A 15,984-nucleotide genomic window follows, 5' to 3' on the forward strand; every position below is an offset into this window, starting at 1 on the left:
ACCAAATAGTTATGATACCGAAACCTCACCAAGCCATAAGCATACAGGTGATCAATAGGAAAACATTTGTGTAATGGTAACAATCAGGACAGGCAATTGGGAAAATTGTCATGGTTTGGGTTCAAATAAAAGTTCACCTATGTAATATAGATTAAAACTGCTACAAGGCCCTGTGAACAAAAGCGGTAGTGTTTCCACTGTTACCATCATGAAACATAACATCAAAAACAAAGAAGCAGGAAGCACTGACTGAACTGCTGTATTTGATGCGTTGGGAGTGAGAAGAGGCTGATTCGGAGGGCACTGACAAACAAAATCAGACTTTTTCCAAGGCAAGGACAAAAGAAATATTTTGTTGCTTAGTCTGAAAGACTTGAACATTCCCCATTAAAACTCTGCACCACAAATGAGATTCCGTTTGCCCCCGTTGTATCAGGATTATGCAGTAATTGTTTGTGCACAACAGAAATTCTTTAATCATTAGTGGTGTCTTTGGGTGTTTTCACATTAGGTATGATTGCTTTGTACTGTGCCTGAGGATAATTGCCCCCTACTTGCATCATCACTGACACAACATTTATTGATGTTGCTGCTATCCTGTACAAAAGACGGACAATCGCAAGATCCTAATAGCAGTGCGCTTCTTTGCTTTGGTGCTGTCAACTTTTGCACCTGATGTGTACTTGATTACACAGGCACCGTACTCAAGACTACCTTTTCAATTGCACCCTGATGTTAAAGCCCCCTTAATGTGTAGTGACTCATCTCATAGGGATCTCTGATTTTTATTTTTACGACATTTTTGTGAATGAATTTCAGCAAATCAATGTTGAACAATTAAATGATAACATATACACGAAATCTGAAAAAAAATGTGCGTGAGCAGATGAAACAGTAAGGGTATGAGTCAGTGCATAAGACATATTTATCCATGACAGTAAGGGACAGTCACACGGTTTACTGTTATCACAATCAAATTACTAAGGAAATCTGGGAGTGCTCCTTTTCATAGAGTTTCATTGTGTCAGACACATGTGACATTCAGATTCCATGACTAACTCTGAGACTAGATGACAGACGATAATTTTGGGCTGTGTGGTCGAAATTACAGAAAAGGAAACGTGGGAGCAACAGGGAGAAAAAAGAAAATACAGGCTGGGAAGAGGTAAAGCCAGTTGAAGAGGCATGGTGAAGGGATTAAAAGCTTTTTCTTTTGTTCCTTTTTTCTACACGTAACACTGTGAGCCACAGATGCTAACACCTTCCATTCATCTACACAAAGGAAAGAGGTGGAGCTGGCTGGCTGTACAACACCCAAGCGGAGCAACAGGTGAGGGAGGCTCTCCATGCAGGGAATGGAAACACATTTTTGAGCAGTGTGTGTACATGTGTGGTTGGGCTGCTGGCCGATTAGCTAAAGGTGTTGGCTGTATTTACAAATCTCGGTGGCATGTCAACGATGTCACCACCCAGACGTTCATTAGTAACAACAGTGAGTTTGTTATGGTCCAGCACTGTATACTGAAACTGAAACTCCCTGTTTGGAATTTATGGATCATAGTGCTTCATAAGGGTGGGTTCACACCAACTTTGTTTACTCCAGATGAACTATAACCTGGAACGGCTTGGTAGAGGTTCATTTTAGTTGGTGTAAGTGGAAACTATGGCGCGGACCGAACAGCTGAAGGTCTTGGAACCCCGTCAGCTGAACTCTGGAGTGGCGCATTTCTGGTGTGAACAAACCTGGACCCGTGACAAAACATTATTAAATCATTTACAGCTACTACAAGGAACTTTGATATTTTGTTCATATCAGAGGCCCCTGTGGACAAATGTGGTAGTGTTTCCACCATAATAACCACAAAATATAAAATCAAAAACAAAACTGTGTAAATGAAAATCTCCTCCTGTTTCTTTTTTTAACTGCGTGCTAAAATGCTAGTCACTGTCACTTTGCCTGGGAAAATGTAAACACAGGCTTGTTTAATCTGATTTCACAAAGACTGGCAGGCACTGAGAGCAATTAACAACAATTTGCATATATAGGTCATATAGAATCAACAGTATTAAATTGAGGCAGTTTCAAGACCAGGAAAAACTTGCTTGTAGCAGCTTTAATACCTGCTGTCTTATGAGTCATCATATGTGCGGTCCTCTAATTTTGCAATATTGCTGCTTTCATTAACTTGGTTTCTAGCTGTAGGAGAAGACTGTTTTCAGTGAAAAAGCTCAGATAAACTCACTGTACACTACCCATACACCAGATAAAGTTAGAGACTAGCTGTTGAACATTTTGGAGAATTTAACAGCTGAAGAGACAGGCATTTCCCTCAGGAGTTGGTGGAAATCATGAGAGTAAAAAGCAACTGACACAAACACAATACAAGACAAATGCTGATGTTGCTCTGGATCTGCTGGATGTGTAAAGTGTGAATTTATCTTCACAACTTGATATGGTGATGATGATATTGTCAGCATTGCCTTTTCAGCAGCTTGGTGAGCTGACCTCAAGTTTCCAAAAATCAATAAATGCAGCATGAGAGATGCCAACTGTTTTCATCAGTCCTTCTTCAAGCTACTTGTGATTGTTCCTTCTCTTTGTGGACTGTGCTGTTCTGTATGGTGAATCCTTCCCAATGTTACCTGTTTTAAGAGGATGTCACTGCAGTAGCAGGGTGGATCTACAGAATCATGGATTCGGATCTTGATATGGGCTTTACCTTAATTTGTGGAGGTTGCACGTTCTCTCCATGCTTTGTACTGGGTTTCCTCCATGTTTACTGGTTTCCTCCACCATCAAAAACATGTATGCTAGATCAGTTTTCCTGTCAGTACCCCTCCCTCTCAAACAAGACTGTGTTGCAAGAGTGAACTCTTGTGTGCAGGAGAGCAGAAAGGTGTTTTTGTGTGTTCTGCTCTCAGTACTTCAGTAGCTTCTGACTGAATCTCTGTGTTTTGAAGCTTAGTTTCCCTCTTGTGACAGTTTGTACTTTCAGATATCTGCCTTATTTTGCAGTTTCATGTTAATTTTCAGCTGTATAAAACATGTTATGTTACCGCTGACGAACAGGGAAAAACTGATAGAAAACAAAGTGTTTTTAATGCTGCTCGACTTGAGCTAAGCTCATCTTCAGTTAAGGGACACAACTTCAAATGGTTAACCCTGTTGTGAAGGAGATGCAGATTCCTGCTGTGTCGGGCTGACGTGCCGAGTCAAACCTCGCCAGCACCGGGGGTACAAGGTGCCGACTTAGAACTATGGCTGGTCCCTGACCACTGCACTGCATCTGCCCACTGCTGCCAAGACCATGGGTTAAATGCAGAGACAGAATCTGACTGTAATATTGCACTTTGTATGGCTGCATATGTCAGAGTTTCTGTGTAGATTATCCTCTTAATGTAATATGTTGATGCATTCTTGTGGCTTATTTGTTCACTACCTCCACATATCAGAAACAAGGATAAAATTCCACAGCCACCTGACACAACTGTATGCATGACTGAGCCATTATTTTGCTCAGCAGAGCTGGTCCACTGTGTCTCTTGTTGCTTCTCTCTGCCTGCGAATGTTTCAGAGGAAGATCAAATGCAGTGTGCATCCCGGATCACACAGGAATTTTCTCCAGAGGTTTAAATGAGTCCATATTTTTAGTTGTAATGTTAGTATGCAAAGAGTGCAGATTTTTTAGTTGTTTTTCCTACTTTAAAACCCAGAAACACAAAATATATGCAGTATGTCAACACACACAGGTCCACACCTCCAGAGAGATTTTAAGCTACTAAAACAATTCAAACCGAAGTCCCAGCAGTCGTCTTCCTAACAAAGACATAATCAACATTGACGCAGGACCCTCCTGGGCATTTAAGACACTGGCCCTCGGATTCTGAACAATGTTCAATTGCAGACACGTGGAGAGAGGTTAAGGGCCTAAAAACCTGACTACTCCCCGACGATAAACTCTTCAGCCTCCTCAAAACGAAAAACCCATTAAACACCCGCAACGCCTCGTCGCCTCTCAACAGCACTCCGCGGTCCAAGGCATGAAAGCGAGGCAGATAAAACGGAAACGTTAAATAGGAAAAACATCAGAAAATTTCCTCCCTCCTCTCCCTCCCTCCCCTCTTCCTCATCAAAGTGTGTGAGCGAGATGCAAGGAGATGACGGACCACCGTGAGAGAGCGAGCGATGGGAGGCTCACAATTTGTTTTCTCTTTTTGTTTCCTGCTTTTCTTTTTCATCTTGGCTTCCCAGGCACTTTTTTTCCCTGATAAACAGTCAAGAGCTGAGCTCCAGCACCGTGAAGATATTTTCATTTTCAGCTGCAGCCTCATAAACAGAGGGCTGTGAAGACAATGTGGTTAGAAATGATGAATATATAGCCAGTGGCTTTAATATCTTTAATACTCACCACGGATGTGGCAAAGAATGGGACGGTATGAGATAATGATGAAAAAGAAGGGAAAACAAAGATGGTGAGTACTTTTCAACTCTGAGGTTTTGTGCTCCATTAGGAAATTTTAACTGCAGGTTTGAGCCATAATTCTTCTCTAAAGACTAACAAGGTAGCTTTTTACAGTCATGGGCTCAGTTTCGAGGCGCTGATTGTCAAATACTGGGGTCACCAAAGTAACAGGAAAACCTGCAATGCAGTAATCCACCAATGCAGTGCAGATGTTGAGGAGACTACACAAGGCTGACAGGAATACTTCAACATTTTGTGAAATGCACTTCATTTTCTTTCTTGTTGAGAGTTAGATGAAAAGGCTGAAACCTCTCTCATGTGTACAGTAATAACTCTGTAGAGGGGTGCTGTTGTGTGGGATTACATTATACTGTCAGGTGTTTCTGTTATTTGTTGGCTCCTTGTGGCTGTTTTTGGATGGCACAAGGTTCAAGGTTCAATGTATTCATAACATAAAATCATGGAGATTGTGCCCATCCCTATCTTCCTACGTTGATTACAACCACGTTAGCTGCAAACAGAAAAGGAGAGTGGTATGGCCTAAAAGCTAAGTTCAAGAATACCACTGGTGTACTCAGAGGGGGTGGCAGGGTGGTGATTGCCCGTGATACACAAAAAAGTGCCCTCTAGTGTGGCTTTCAAGTGGAGAAAACATGAGAAAGTGCCCTCTAGGATGCCCTTAAACCAGAGTAAACATTATAAGTGCCCTCTAGAGTGCCCTTCAAGTGGAGAAAGCATGATAAAGTGCCTTCCTAGGGTGCCGTTCAAGTGGAAAAAAGAAGCTAAAGTGCTGTCTAGTGTGGCCTCCTATGCAAGAAAACATGATAAAGTGCCCTCTAGGATGCCCTTCCAGTGGACAAAATGTGAAATACGGTGCATCATGACTTTCTGCATGCTGGTGCCCCACTGCTTATTGCTGGTGCCCTTTTAATTTTTTTGCCCCTGCCCCTCAGACAGCCTGAGTCTGCCACGGATGAATGCTATTCTGAAAACACCTCTTCAGATTGTCTGATACTTCCAACTTTGTTCCGGGGTTTTAATATCACATTCAGTGGTTCTGTCTTTTTCAGAAAGCAAATACAGACCCAGTGACCTAGTGTTGATGCTAAAATAAAGCCAAGACTCTGACCGCCCTAATCTGCACTTGGCCAAGACTGCTGGCTAACTGGATGCTTGGCTGTCACAGCTATAATCTTGCCTGTTGCTCGATATCCTGGCTTGCAGACTCTTTGGCTGAACAGAGAGTTATGGTGGCGAGCTGATGGGCTATAAGAGCTGATTTGGTGGCTGGCTGACTGGCACTAGCAGGCTATAGTGGAAGGGATGTCTGGCCTGCGATGGCGGTGTCTCTGCCTGGCTGTATTTTGGCAGGTTCTCATCCTGACTCACTGGCAGAAAGGCTGGTTGTACAGGCTAGTTGCCTGGATATATTGGCTGACAAAACAAGACTGACTCACCGGCCCTGTGCTGGTTCTGTTTCAGAGAGCAGCCATCATCCCACTGATAGGAAGCAGGATCCATTAATCACTGGCTCCGTATTACATCAACAGAGAGTGGGCCATTCAACACACAGCAGACACACCTTCACTACTCTGTGTCCTCAGTACTCACTGTGCTGGAAGGTTATATTCATCCCTTGTGTAGAACAGTACATGCTGAAAACTACGTGGACACCATCATCCAGTTCTTTTCGTCTGAGCATGGTTTACCCTTAGTTTCCCTTAAAGGGGTATTCCATATTTTCCACATCAATTTACAATTTCAATCATTACGTCTGTTAAAATGATTTGATGATGATGTCATTGGTATTAGAGACTACATATTTTTAATGGAAATCCTGTGTTAAATTGTGCTTTGCATGGACCCAAACCCTGGGGCATTTTTTTTTTCTTTTCTTTCATAGACTGACAGGAAATGGAGAATAATGTGCAACATAGGTGGACTCAAACTGGGGACATTACAAGTCCAACATTCACACTATCCCAAATGAACCACACTAAAGTAAATGCTCCAGGGTTCGGTTCAACCAAACTAAACAAGACTGGTAAGTGTCAAAGACCCTGACTGGTGACTTAGTCAGGACCTGGTCAGTATCTATGTTTTGCTTCATTATCTCCACCAGATGTAAGCCTGGAGGGGATCATGCTATCACGTGCGTGTTTTAGAGCTTGTGAGTGAGTGTTTACATGTCCAATGGACTTGGAGTTTGGCTGCAGCTAATTTCACATACTACAGGACGGATCAGCCACATTTTTTTTGTGCACATTCAGTATGATATAATGAAGGACCTCTGTGATTGGCTTAAGGGAAGTTCTTCAAACTTGGCACAAACAACCCATTAGAATCAAGGATGAACTGATTATATTTTGGTGGTCAACTGTCACTCTGATCTCATGAAACAAGTTTTTCATAATTACATTATAAAATGAAAGGAAAAGGGGTTACATCTGAATATTCTTTTCTGGTTGCCTGGCAGAGATCTGCTCTCTACTGAGTGACCTCTTCTAGTTTCATCTATGTTGTTAACTTGCCCACTCTTCCCACTGGATTGTGCATCAAAATTCCAGCGACAGCTTGAGGAAGGCCCTCTACTGTTTAAACAAAACAATGCCTAAAGCCAGCTCTAAATGGTGCAGTTTGGTGTGGACGTACTTGACTGGTCTGCACAAAAGGCCTGATCTCAACCCCATCCAACACCCTGAGGCATGAACTGGAACTCTGACTGTGAGCCAGACCTTATCACCCAGCATCAGTGTTGGACCTCACTAATGCTCTGGTGGCTGAATGGGAGCAAACCCCTGCAGGAGGTTCAACATCTGGTGGAAAGACTAGATCCTGTTATAGCAACACATTCATGCCCTTGCTTTTGGGATGAGATGAGAGGGTGTCCATATATGTTTTGACCATGTGGTATATTTTTTTGAATTGAAAAAGAATTAGCTGGATTGCTGGTTACTTTTTTCAGTTCTCATAAAAGTGAAAACTTTCCATATGCGAATGTGATTTCAAATATTTTATGAAAATATGTGAGATATCATGTAAATGACAGTATGGCCACACTGGGACTGAACCAGTGAAGTCTGTCCCTGGGAATGATTCTACACTGAGTTGAATAGCATCTGAGATAAGTAAATGAAACCGTCATATCAACTCCTTTACTGTCAAGTTGTGTGAAACAATAAAAAAACAGACATTACTTATTCATGCAGAATGAAAGCAGAGCAACAAAGCAACACAGACAGACAGCGCGTCCATAGGAAAAACATTTTATTGAAAAACATTTTCAGTTTGTAACAGACTGGTGGAATGTGTGTCATTTATCCTCACTTTGAACTTGTTTTAAATTTTCGTATGTTAAAACCATTTTTCACAGCCTGGCCATCTCATACTGCAAGGAAAGGGGAGAATAGGGCTACAGCCACCCGGTAACCATGACATGACTAAAGAAAACCAGGGGTAGACAAACAAACAATGCAAATATAATACTGTGTTACTTACAAACTGGACTGAAATTAAATCATTAACAGAACAAAAAAAGAAAAGAAAAAAAAAACTAATTCAATAAATATTTATGGTACACACTTATGGCACAAATATGCAGCAGTCGGTTTGGCAACTTTTCTCTCATTTTTTTTTAAACCAAATTACCATGGAAACAGTGCAAAAGGGGAGGGAGTGGGGAGGACACGGGCTTTCCATCGAGCGCTAGCTAAAATACATAGCAAAAAATTCAAATTTTATACAAAACATCTTACTTTAAGAGTTTATAAAAAATGTTTTTTATTGGGTTCTGGTCAATATTTACATAAGCTATTTACCAAAAAAGTAGTATGCTCTGTTTTACTGAAGTGTATTCCATTTTTTCTGCACTTTTTTTTCCATTTACTTTCCTAAAAAGGTGAATAAGGCTATTGTAACAACCCAGGATCCATATACAATACAAACATTAATGTATTTACAGTTTCTTACCTACAGAAGTACGGTGCAAAATTACTGAGTCAAGTGACCAAGGGCTGACCATACGAGCAAGGCATTTTACATTAGCCTGAGGTGCTTCTCCTAGCCCGTGTGCTAAGACTCTCACAGCATCGCTACGACATTTTGAACAGAACAGGTCGAGCCGAACCTGGTCAATGTTGGGAGAGCGTTAGGCGAGTGGCAGCTAAGAAAAGGACGCCAGATTGAAAGAAACTAAAAAGATTGTCATATTCTGCCGCAGACAGACAGCAACTAAACAGCCATTTCTGTGTTGTATGTGTCTTTTTTTGTCTTTTTTTTAAATACCTGTTCAGGTGTGATATATATGCTTCTGAATGGTTTTGTTTTTCACAGTTTACCTTTGTACTACGGCACATGGTTCAAACAGAAAAAGGTTCAAATAATACTCGAAATAATGCAGGAAATCAAAAGCTAACAGCAGGCTTGTGTGACGTACTTTGCTAGTTTTGTGTCATTTGTTTGTTGTTACATCTTTCAGTGGTTAAGAACACTTTCCATAGGTGTTTTTTTTTTCTCAGAATTGATTAAAAAAATAAATAAGAATTGCATATTTGCAGATTTTGTAGCCTCTTAGAGGCACAAACCTCAGATCATACAAGGCTTGGCTTTTCGGTGAAATTTGATGTTCTTTATGAACAAATGACAATGTCGATGATGGGCTGATACATGCTCGGGGGATGGCTTAAGTCACCATTATGATCCTAAGCCGAAGATATTAATGAATGTGAAGTCACTGAAATATAGACTTGCTCAACAAGCACACACGCACACACGCACACACACATGCACAGAGAACATGAAGGGTGTGTATGAGGACAGTCGGGGGCACTGGGTGTTCATGGGAAATATCCTTTGGGAGATGCTACACTGAGTGAGTGTGGGAGACACAGCTACTCTGCCCTTGTGTACACCAATGTGAGCTATTTTGGGTCAGATAACTCTACTCCCCTCGGGAGCCGGGGGCCGGGGCCCAGGCTGCCCTCCCCTGGTCCTCCTTCCCGGGACTGAGCCCATGAAGAGCTCGTGAATATACGGGACTCAGTGGGTCGAGAGATATCAAATAATCAAAAACCTAGATTGCATAATGTGCACTTATACCATAATATATTAACATTACTTCTTCTCCTCCATACCGCCTGACAACACCTGTGCTCTATGTGTCTATCATAAATAAATTCTGCTTTTTATTTTATTTTTTTAATTTTCATCTTTGTAATGTCCTTTTTTTTAATGTACATCTATTTTGTAAAAAAAAAAAAAAAAGAAGTAAATGAAAAACTCACAATATGGAAATGCTAATGGAGATTGAGAAACAGTGACAATGTAAGTAGATGTCCCTGTGCTTTTTTTTTTTTTTTTAACAAGAATAGGAGAGCACCGGTCACGGTGATTTTGGGCCCTTAGGGCACCCTTAATCATCACTGGACCCCTAGGGGTAAACATTACAGTACCTAGAGCTGTTTCAGCCAGCTATGCTAACCTCAACTACATCTCGGGCCTCTTCTTCACCTGATGCGAGGAACGGCAGTAAGGCGAACTGGATTTCTTATTGCCCCTGACACCTGCCCACGTGAAAAGCCCAGGTTCTAGAGAAGCTGAGGCGAGCGCTCGTGACTAAATCTGACGGGATACGGCTGCTCTCCCATCTCTCGCTATCACTGTGTCTCTCTCTCTGACTGCTGTGAAGAGTGGAGGGACCAGAAAAAAGGGGTTAAAAGTGCTGCTCTATGTATATGAAAGTCCTCCACTCTTCCCAGGAGCCACCTGGGCAGCCCTGACGTGTACCCTGGCGAGAGGGCGCAAAACTGAAAAAAATCCTCACTCCTTCTGTTCTCGCCACGCCTAGCCACTGCTGGGTCACTTGTGTTTGAGCGTCACAAACAATATGACATGTCACTAAAGGAAAAAGAAATCTGCATTTGAACTACAACCAGGATATGAAAACAAATATGACCAAAAAATCAATAAATGTTGACAGCACAAATAAAAAGTTTTTTTTTCTTTAAAACCTTCAAGTAACATCTGAGAGAAGTGATTTGCTGAAACATATCTGGGAATGAGGAGAAATCCACACTTAAACCCAAACAGTTCACATTGACCGGTGAGACAGTGTGTCTGTGTGTGTGGGTGAATGTGTGTACATGTGATGGTGAGGATGTGGGTGGCAGGGTGAATGGGTGATCTCCGTGAGTCAGTCAGGAAAGTCCCAGAGAGGATATCTCTCTCTCTCCTGTTTCCTCATCCAGCTGGTAGATCCACAGAGTCTCTCTGGCTAGTTAGCATCCAGGGAGGGCAGCCATTTTTGTGAGTTCATGGTCAGCCCATATTCTCCTTTACCTCTCCTCATCACTCATTTTTTTGTCTCTTTCCCTCTCTTTTCCCCAAGCAGTAGTCTCTCTTAAAGGTGAGGCCAAACATTCCTTCCCCTCCTCTCATGCCAGGAAACCTTCAGTCCATACATCCGTCTGTCCGTCCCATTTGCGAAAAAGAAAACTAACCTTCTGATCCCACAACACACAGTTCCCATAAAAAAAATTTAAAAAAAAATGCTGGCCGCAGTGCACGAAACAAAACAGGGAGCAACGCTGGGGAAAGAAGAGATCGTCCTCTCTATTTCCCAAGAGCCCCAGAGAGCAGCAGCAGTGGCAGCAGCTAGCGGCCTTCTCTCCAGCCCTCCGCCCACCCCGTCCGAGCCAACCATGACCAAACCAGAGCGACAAGGTATCAGCAAAACTTCGAGAAAGAAAAAACTAGTGACAAAACATCAGAGGAGAGGAGGAGGAGTCGACAGAGTGAGAGAGACAGAGAGAGAAAGAGCGAGAGTGTTTGCGGGCATGCCGACGGCACCAGGCGAAGCCAAAAACCCGCTCTGCCCGGGGAGTGTTCCAGTTCGTCTCTAGCATTTTAAAATGTTCCTCCTCAGACTTTGTAGTAGATGTTGGCCGGGCTCTGAGGCGGCATCTCCTGAACTATGTAGACCGGGTGGCCGTAGTCGCCGCTGACCTTCTCGTAGTGCGGGCAGAAGACGCTGTCAGCAGTCCTGAGCGGGATGATGATGTCGCTGGGCTCCGAGCCGTTATTGTTCCCGCCGCCTCCGCTCCGTTTAGGTGTGGCCAAGGTGCTTAGAGACAGCGTGGCCGCGTGCTGCGGTGAGTGCTTGCGGTGCCGCCGCCTGTACTTGAGCAGCAGCAGGACCAGCATGATGATGATAATGATGAAGATGACACTGCCTGAAGCAATGCCGACGAAGATGGCTACCTCAGAGCCGATGACACTGGAGGACTTTCCGTTGTTGTCATTTTCGTCACTTTCTCTCGATGCTACACCTGAGAGATGAAGAAGAGGGAAGCAGAGGTGAGTATAATGACAACTTTAAAGATGAAAAAGTTGGGAAAACTCACAAGTTTAAGGCAACTCACTTCAATAGACTTGTTGTTTTGTTGAGGCAAAGTTTAAAGTTTGTCTAAAAAAACCTTCTTTCTTTAGACAAACCTGAATCTTTGAGTTTAAGAACCCCCAAAAATTGCATTGCAAAAATATTTGAGTGAACTCACTTAAAGTAAATAATGGTTGATAATTCAATATTTTCATTTGCAACCATTTAATTTTCAAGAACCCAAATCACAGCTCACTGTCCTAAAATTCAAAGATTCAAGTTTATCTAAAGAAGAAAAGAAAATTATCTGAACAAAACATTAATTGTAGGATTTGTAAACTTTAAAATTTGTAGTTGTTTTTTTTTTCAAAACTTAAAAGTTTGAGTCTGATTCAAAACTCAAAAATCTAATGAAGGCAGTTGCCATACCATCTGACTACGCCTGAAAGTAAAAGGGCTCCAAAAGGCCACAGCAGGCATAGTGCAAAGCCTGCCATAACAGATGTGATCATCATCCAAATGAGGATGACAGCACTTTCCTCGAAGACATTCATGTTGTCATGTTGCTCTTGAAAAAACTCAGTGAAGTAGTTGCATCAAGAATAAAAATGAGCTTGCGAGAGAAACTCAAATCTGGGGGCCAATCGTGGCATAAAGTCGACATGATTTTCTAACTGGCAATTTAATGGGATTCTGATTCTGATATCAGGGAGGTTTGGGGGGAGGGGGTCTCAGATTCAAACACCTCATATGAAGCATGATGACGCCACTAAAGGAAAGACATGGAGGCAGAGGCAGTGTTTTTAGCAGTGTGTCTTTTCCTGCCTTCCCCTTTTCTTTTCTTACAATCTTTTCATCATGTCACAGTGAAGGTGTAGGGAGCAGGCCAGCAGCACGGAGGCTGAGAGTGAAGCCTGCCTATAGAAGCCTTTTGTATAAAGGTCACATTCGATCGGTGGCTATTCAAATTCAGCCGGTGAAGACTGCAACCTTGAAACTAGGGCGAGCGCAGCCTGATAGCAGATACAATGGCGGGGATAGATACAGGCGAACGGCACTTAGATAAATTGCGTTTTGAAAGACATAAAAAGTAACTTCATTTTCTAACTAACAGCCCCAGAGGGAAGAAAATAAGAAAGAAATATTTGATGTCATCATGAGACATCAATTATGAAAGCCAAGCTGTGCTTTGTCTTCCAGCAATGGACATTCTGGTTCACGTCCAACACTCAGGGGTCGGTGTGTTCTGCTCTCCCCGGGACGGGAGCGTGGTCCCTGGGCGGGCAGGATTACCGTGTCTCCCTGTCTGCCGCCGCTCTCCCGAGGGCCTGACAGTACCGTTGCTGTGGTAGGGGGAGTGGATATATGGGATGGCAGGCAGCCCAAAGCAAAGACCCTTCCGTTGTTTTACAAGGGGATTATGCTGCCTCAGACGCTCTGCCCACAGCACTCTGACGCCCATATGCTCCTGCTAGGGGCCGGGATGGAGGGATGAGACATAAAAAAGCACGAGAGAGGACAGGAAAATGGAGAGAGCAAGATGCTGATGTCTGCAGAGAGCGGTGCCAGCATGGATTTAACGGGCGGGATGGCGGATTTGCATGCTCTGCGTCGGACGGATTTGGGAGTGAAAACAGCAAGTGTCAGGTGAGGCCACGCCCTCGCTGAACCAGGACGCGGTTGGACAGGCTGAGGGACTGTTAATATAGGTCAGCTTGTTTTTGTTCTTGGACCCTTCCTGTTTCTCTTCTCTGCACACAGCTCGCTGCGGAAATTGCCGGTCTGATTTTCTTCTTGGGAGATTTTTAACTGCAATATAATAGCAGAGATAAGAGCGGTCCGCACATAGACGCACGGTTGTCTGTGTTGTGAATCGGGGCAGAAACAAGTGTGCGTCTGTGCTAAGAACAGGTCGTTAAAAAGATGGCAGACAGCGATCAGATCATTTTCCTGAAAATGTCACTTAAGCGGCGGGTTAAGGCTGGAATGGGGCCAGCGTGGAGATACCTTCTAAGTCCTTGAGAGGCTGGAGATGCCTATCAGTTTTATGGGCAACATTCAATTACTGGCTGATGAATCGCTGACCTTTCTTTCCTTCACTTTCACACACGCACCTCAGTGACTCCCCCAAACACACACACCCTCACTTAGTGCTCTCTGCTCTTAATCGTCTGCCCAAAAGCCAAATAGTTTCTATAAATCCAACACTCAATGACCACTTTCCCAGGATTGAAGATGCAAGGAGGTGGACTCACCTGGTTTCTCCAGCACATCATTGGGGTTGTAGGTGTCTTTGCCATCTGAGTTCTTGGGAGGGTAGGGTACTCTGGTGGGGTTGTCTTTGGATGGAGGGTCAGAGGGATCTGAAAAAAATACAGATACGATGCAAATTAATGGGGAGTTCTTTTCCACAGCAGTGTATGTCAATGTTTACAGACAGGTTCTGATTTTCTCCAGGACAAGCTGGGTATTTTCATCCTGGTTGTTGTGTGTAGGTCACAGCAGTGAAAACACTATGAGGGAATTTTCATACAAAAAAAATAATAATTTTGCACTGCAAACATTTTTAAAAAGTTGAGAAAACACAACATTTCAAGGAAACTTACTTCAACAGATTTTTGAGTTTTGAGTCCAACTCAGACTCAAAATTCTGAAAAAGTTTTATCAACCAATAATGTTTTGCAGGGATCATTTACTTTTCTTCCTTAGATAAACTTGAGTCTTTAAGTTTTAGAAGTAGAAGTATTTAACAAGTATTTCAAAATTGTTCATTCTCTTCTTTTCAACTCATTGAAAAGAAAGTGAATAGTGTTTTAATCATTTAATATTTTCACTTGCAATCATATAATTTTTCAAGCAACCAAATAATGACAAATCAGGTTCACAGCTCATTGTGAACATTGTTAAAACAATGTTTTGGGGTTCAAAAACTCACAGATTCAAGTGAAAAAGTAAATTATCTCAACAAAAAGTATGATAAACAAGCATTTAAAACTCACATTTCAAAAAGAGACATTTCTAGCAGTCAGTTACATGACCAGGTGAATTAAAAACATTGACTTCCTGAGGAATCTGCCTGTAATGATAGCTCTACAACAAGCTATCATTCATCAATTCATACAATCTTAAAAAAATATTTCGTCCGTGCTTCCTTGAGCATCAAAATGTGTTTCAGAGGAAAATGTAAAAATCTTAAACTCTAAGTGCTTCAACTGTGCAGTTCTTCATCTACATCCATCCACATAAAAGCAAACCATATATCATGTTCCAGATATTACTGTAATCAACCATAAAGAGTTGCTAAAGGCTGCTTTTGGTTCTAAATGCTGCTAAAATGTCTGTCTGTTGTGTCTTTGAATGCTGAGCAGACTCCAGAATAGTCACACTAAACGGTGAAGTCGGCTGTTAGAATCACTTCCACTCTCAAGTTGAACTTTGCACCGTCAAGCTCAGCCACACCGAAACTAAACTTAATAGTACATTTTATTTAATAAATCAGCCGATTTGTAAGCAACACCGGAGCTGATTTTCAGTATTATTAAGTGGCAGAACCGTTCAGCACCTCTTCTTCCCTTCCTCAGAGTGCAGCAGCTTCGATTAATTCCCCGACCTTCAGCCATTCTCAATAGCTGTGAAGCTGCTGTTGACGAGAGGGTCAACCCCAGGAAATTACCACTCTGGGTGGCAGCCGGGCAACTGATTTATGAATAATTACTGCTATAATTAAGAATAGTGTCTGGGCTATCTGGTGTGACTGTGTGTGTGTGTGTGTGAAGATTACCCACTGAAGGATAGTGAGTGTGTTTTTTCTGATGTGTGCTGAAAAGCTGAGACTCAACTCATGTCTGTGCAGGAGAACAGAGGGAAAGACGTTTTCACCTTCGGCTCTCAGGACTTTTGTAACTTCTAACTGAATCTCCATGGTTTGGAGTTTTGTTTCTTTCCTGCGTCGCTGTTTCAAGTTTCTGCTTTATTTTACTGTTTCATGTTCACTTTCAGCTGAAAGGATTTGTGTTAAGTTACTTCTGATGAGAACCCAACATTTCCTGATTTTGCTGCCTCAATAAAAGCTTTTAAGTAACAAAATAGTGGGTGAGTTTTATTGTGAAGAAATTCAACAAATGCCGAATGTACTTTTTCCCATTG

General features: G+C 42.4%; 1 protein-coding gene across 2 annotated transcripts in view; it reads right to left on the bottom strand.

Moving 5' to 3' along the window:
- Positions 1 to 7,713: 7,713 nt before the first annotated feature.
- The window catches only part of efnb2a (ephrin-B2a), a 34,440-nt gene continuing 26,169 nt past the window's right edge, over positions 7,714 to 15,984 (bottom strand). For both annotated transcript variants that reach the window (XM_084724533.1, XM_084724532.1), the window contains 2 exons: positions 14,094 to 14,201; positions 7,714 to 11,788 (listed from right to left, as the gene is read on the bottom strand). In XM_084724533.1, the coding sequence (XP_084580659.1) occupies positions 11,382 to 11,788; positions 14,094 to 14,201 (515 nt within the window). In that variant the 3' untranslated portion in view covers positions 7,714 to 11,381. The remainder of the gene's footprint in view (positions 11,789 to 14,093; positions 14,202 to 15,984) is intronic.

The sequence above is a fragment of the Lutjanus erythropterus genome, chromosome 8, assembly GCF_056507025.1.
Source record: "Lutjanus erythropterus isolate fLutEry1 chromosome 8, fLutEry1.hap2, whole genome shotgun sequence".
NCBI lineage: Eukaryota > Metazoa > Chordata > Actinopteri > Lutjaniformes > Lutjanidae > Lutjanus > Lutjanus erythropterus.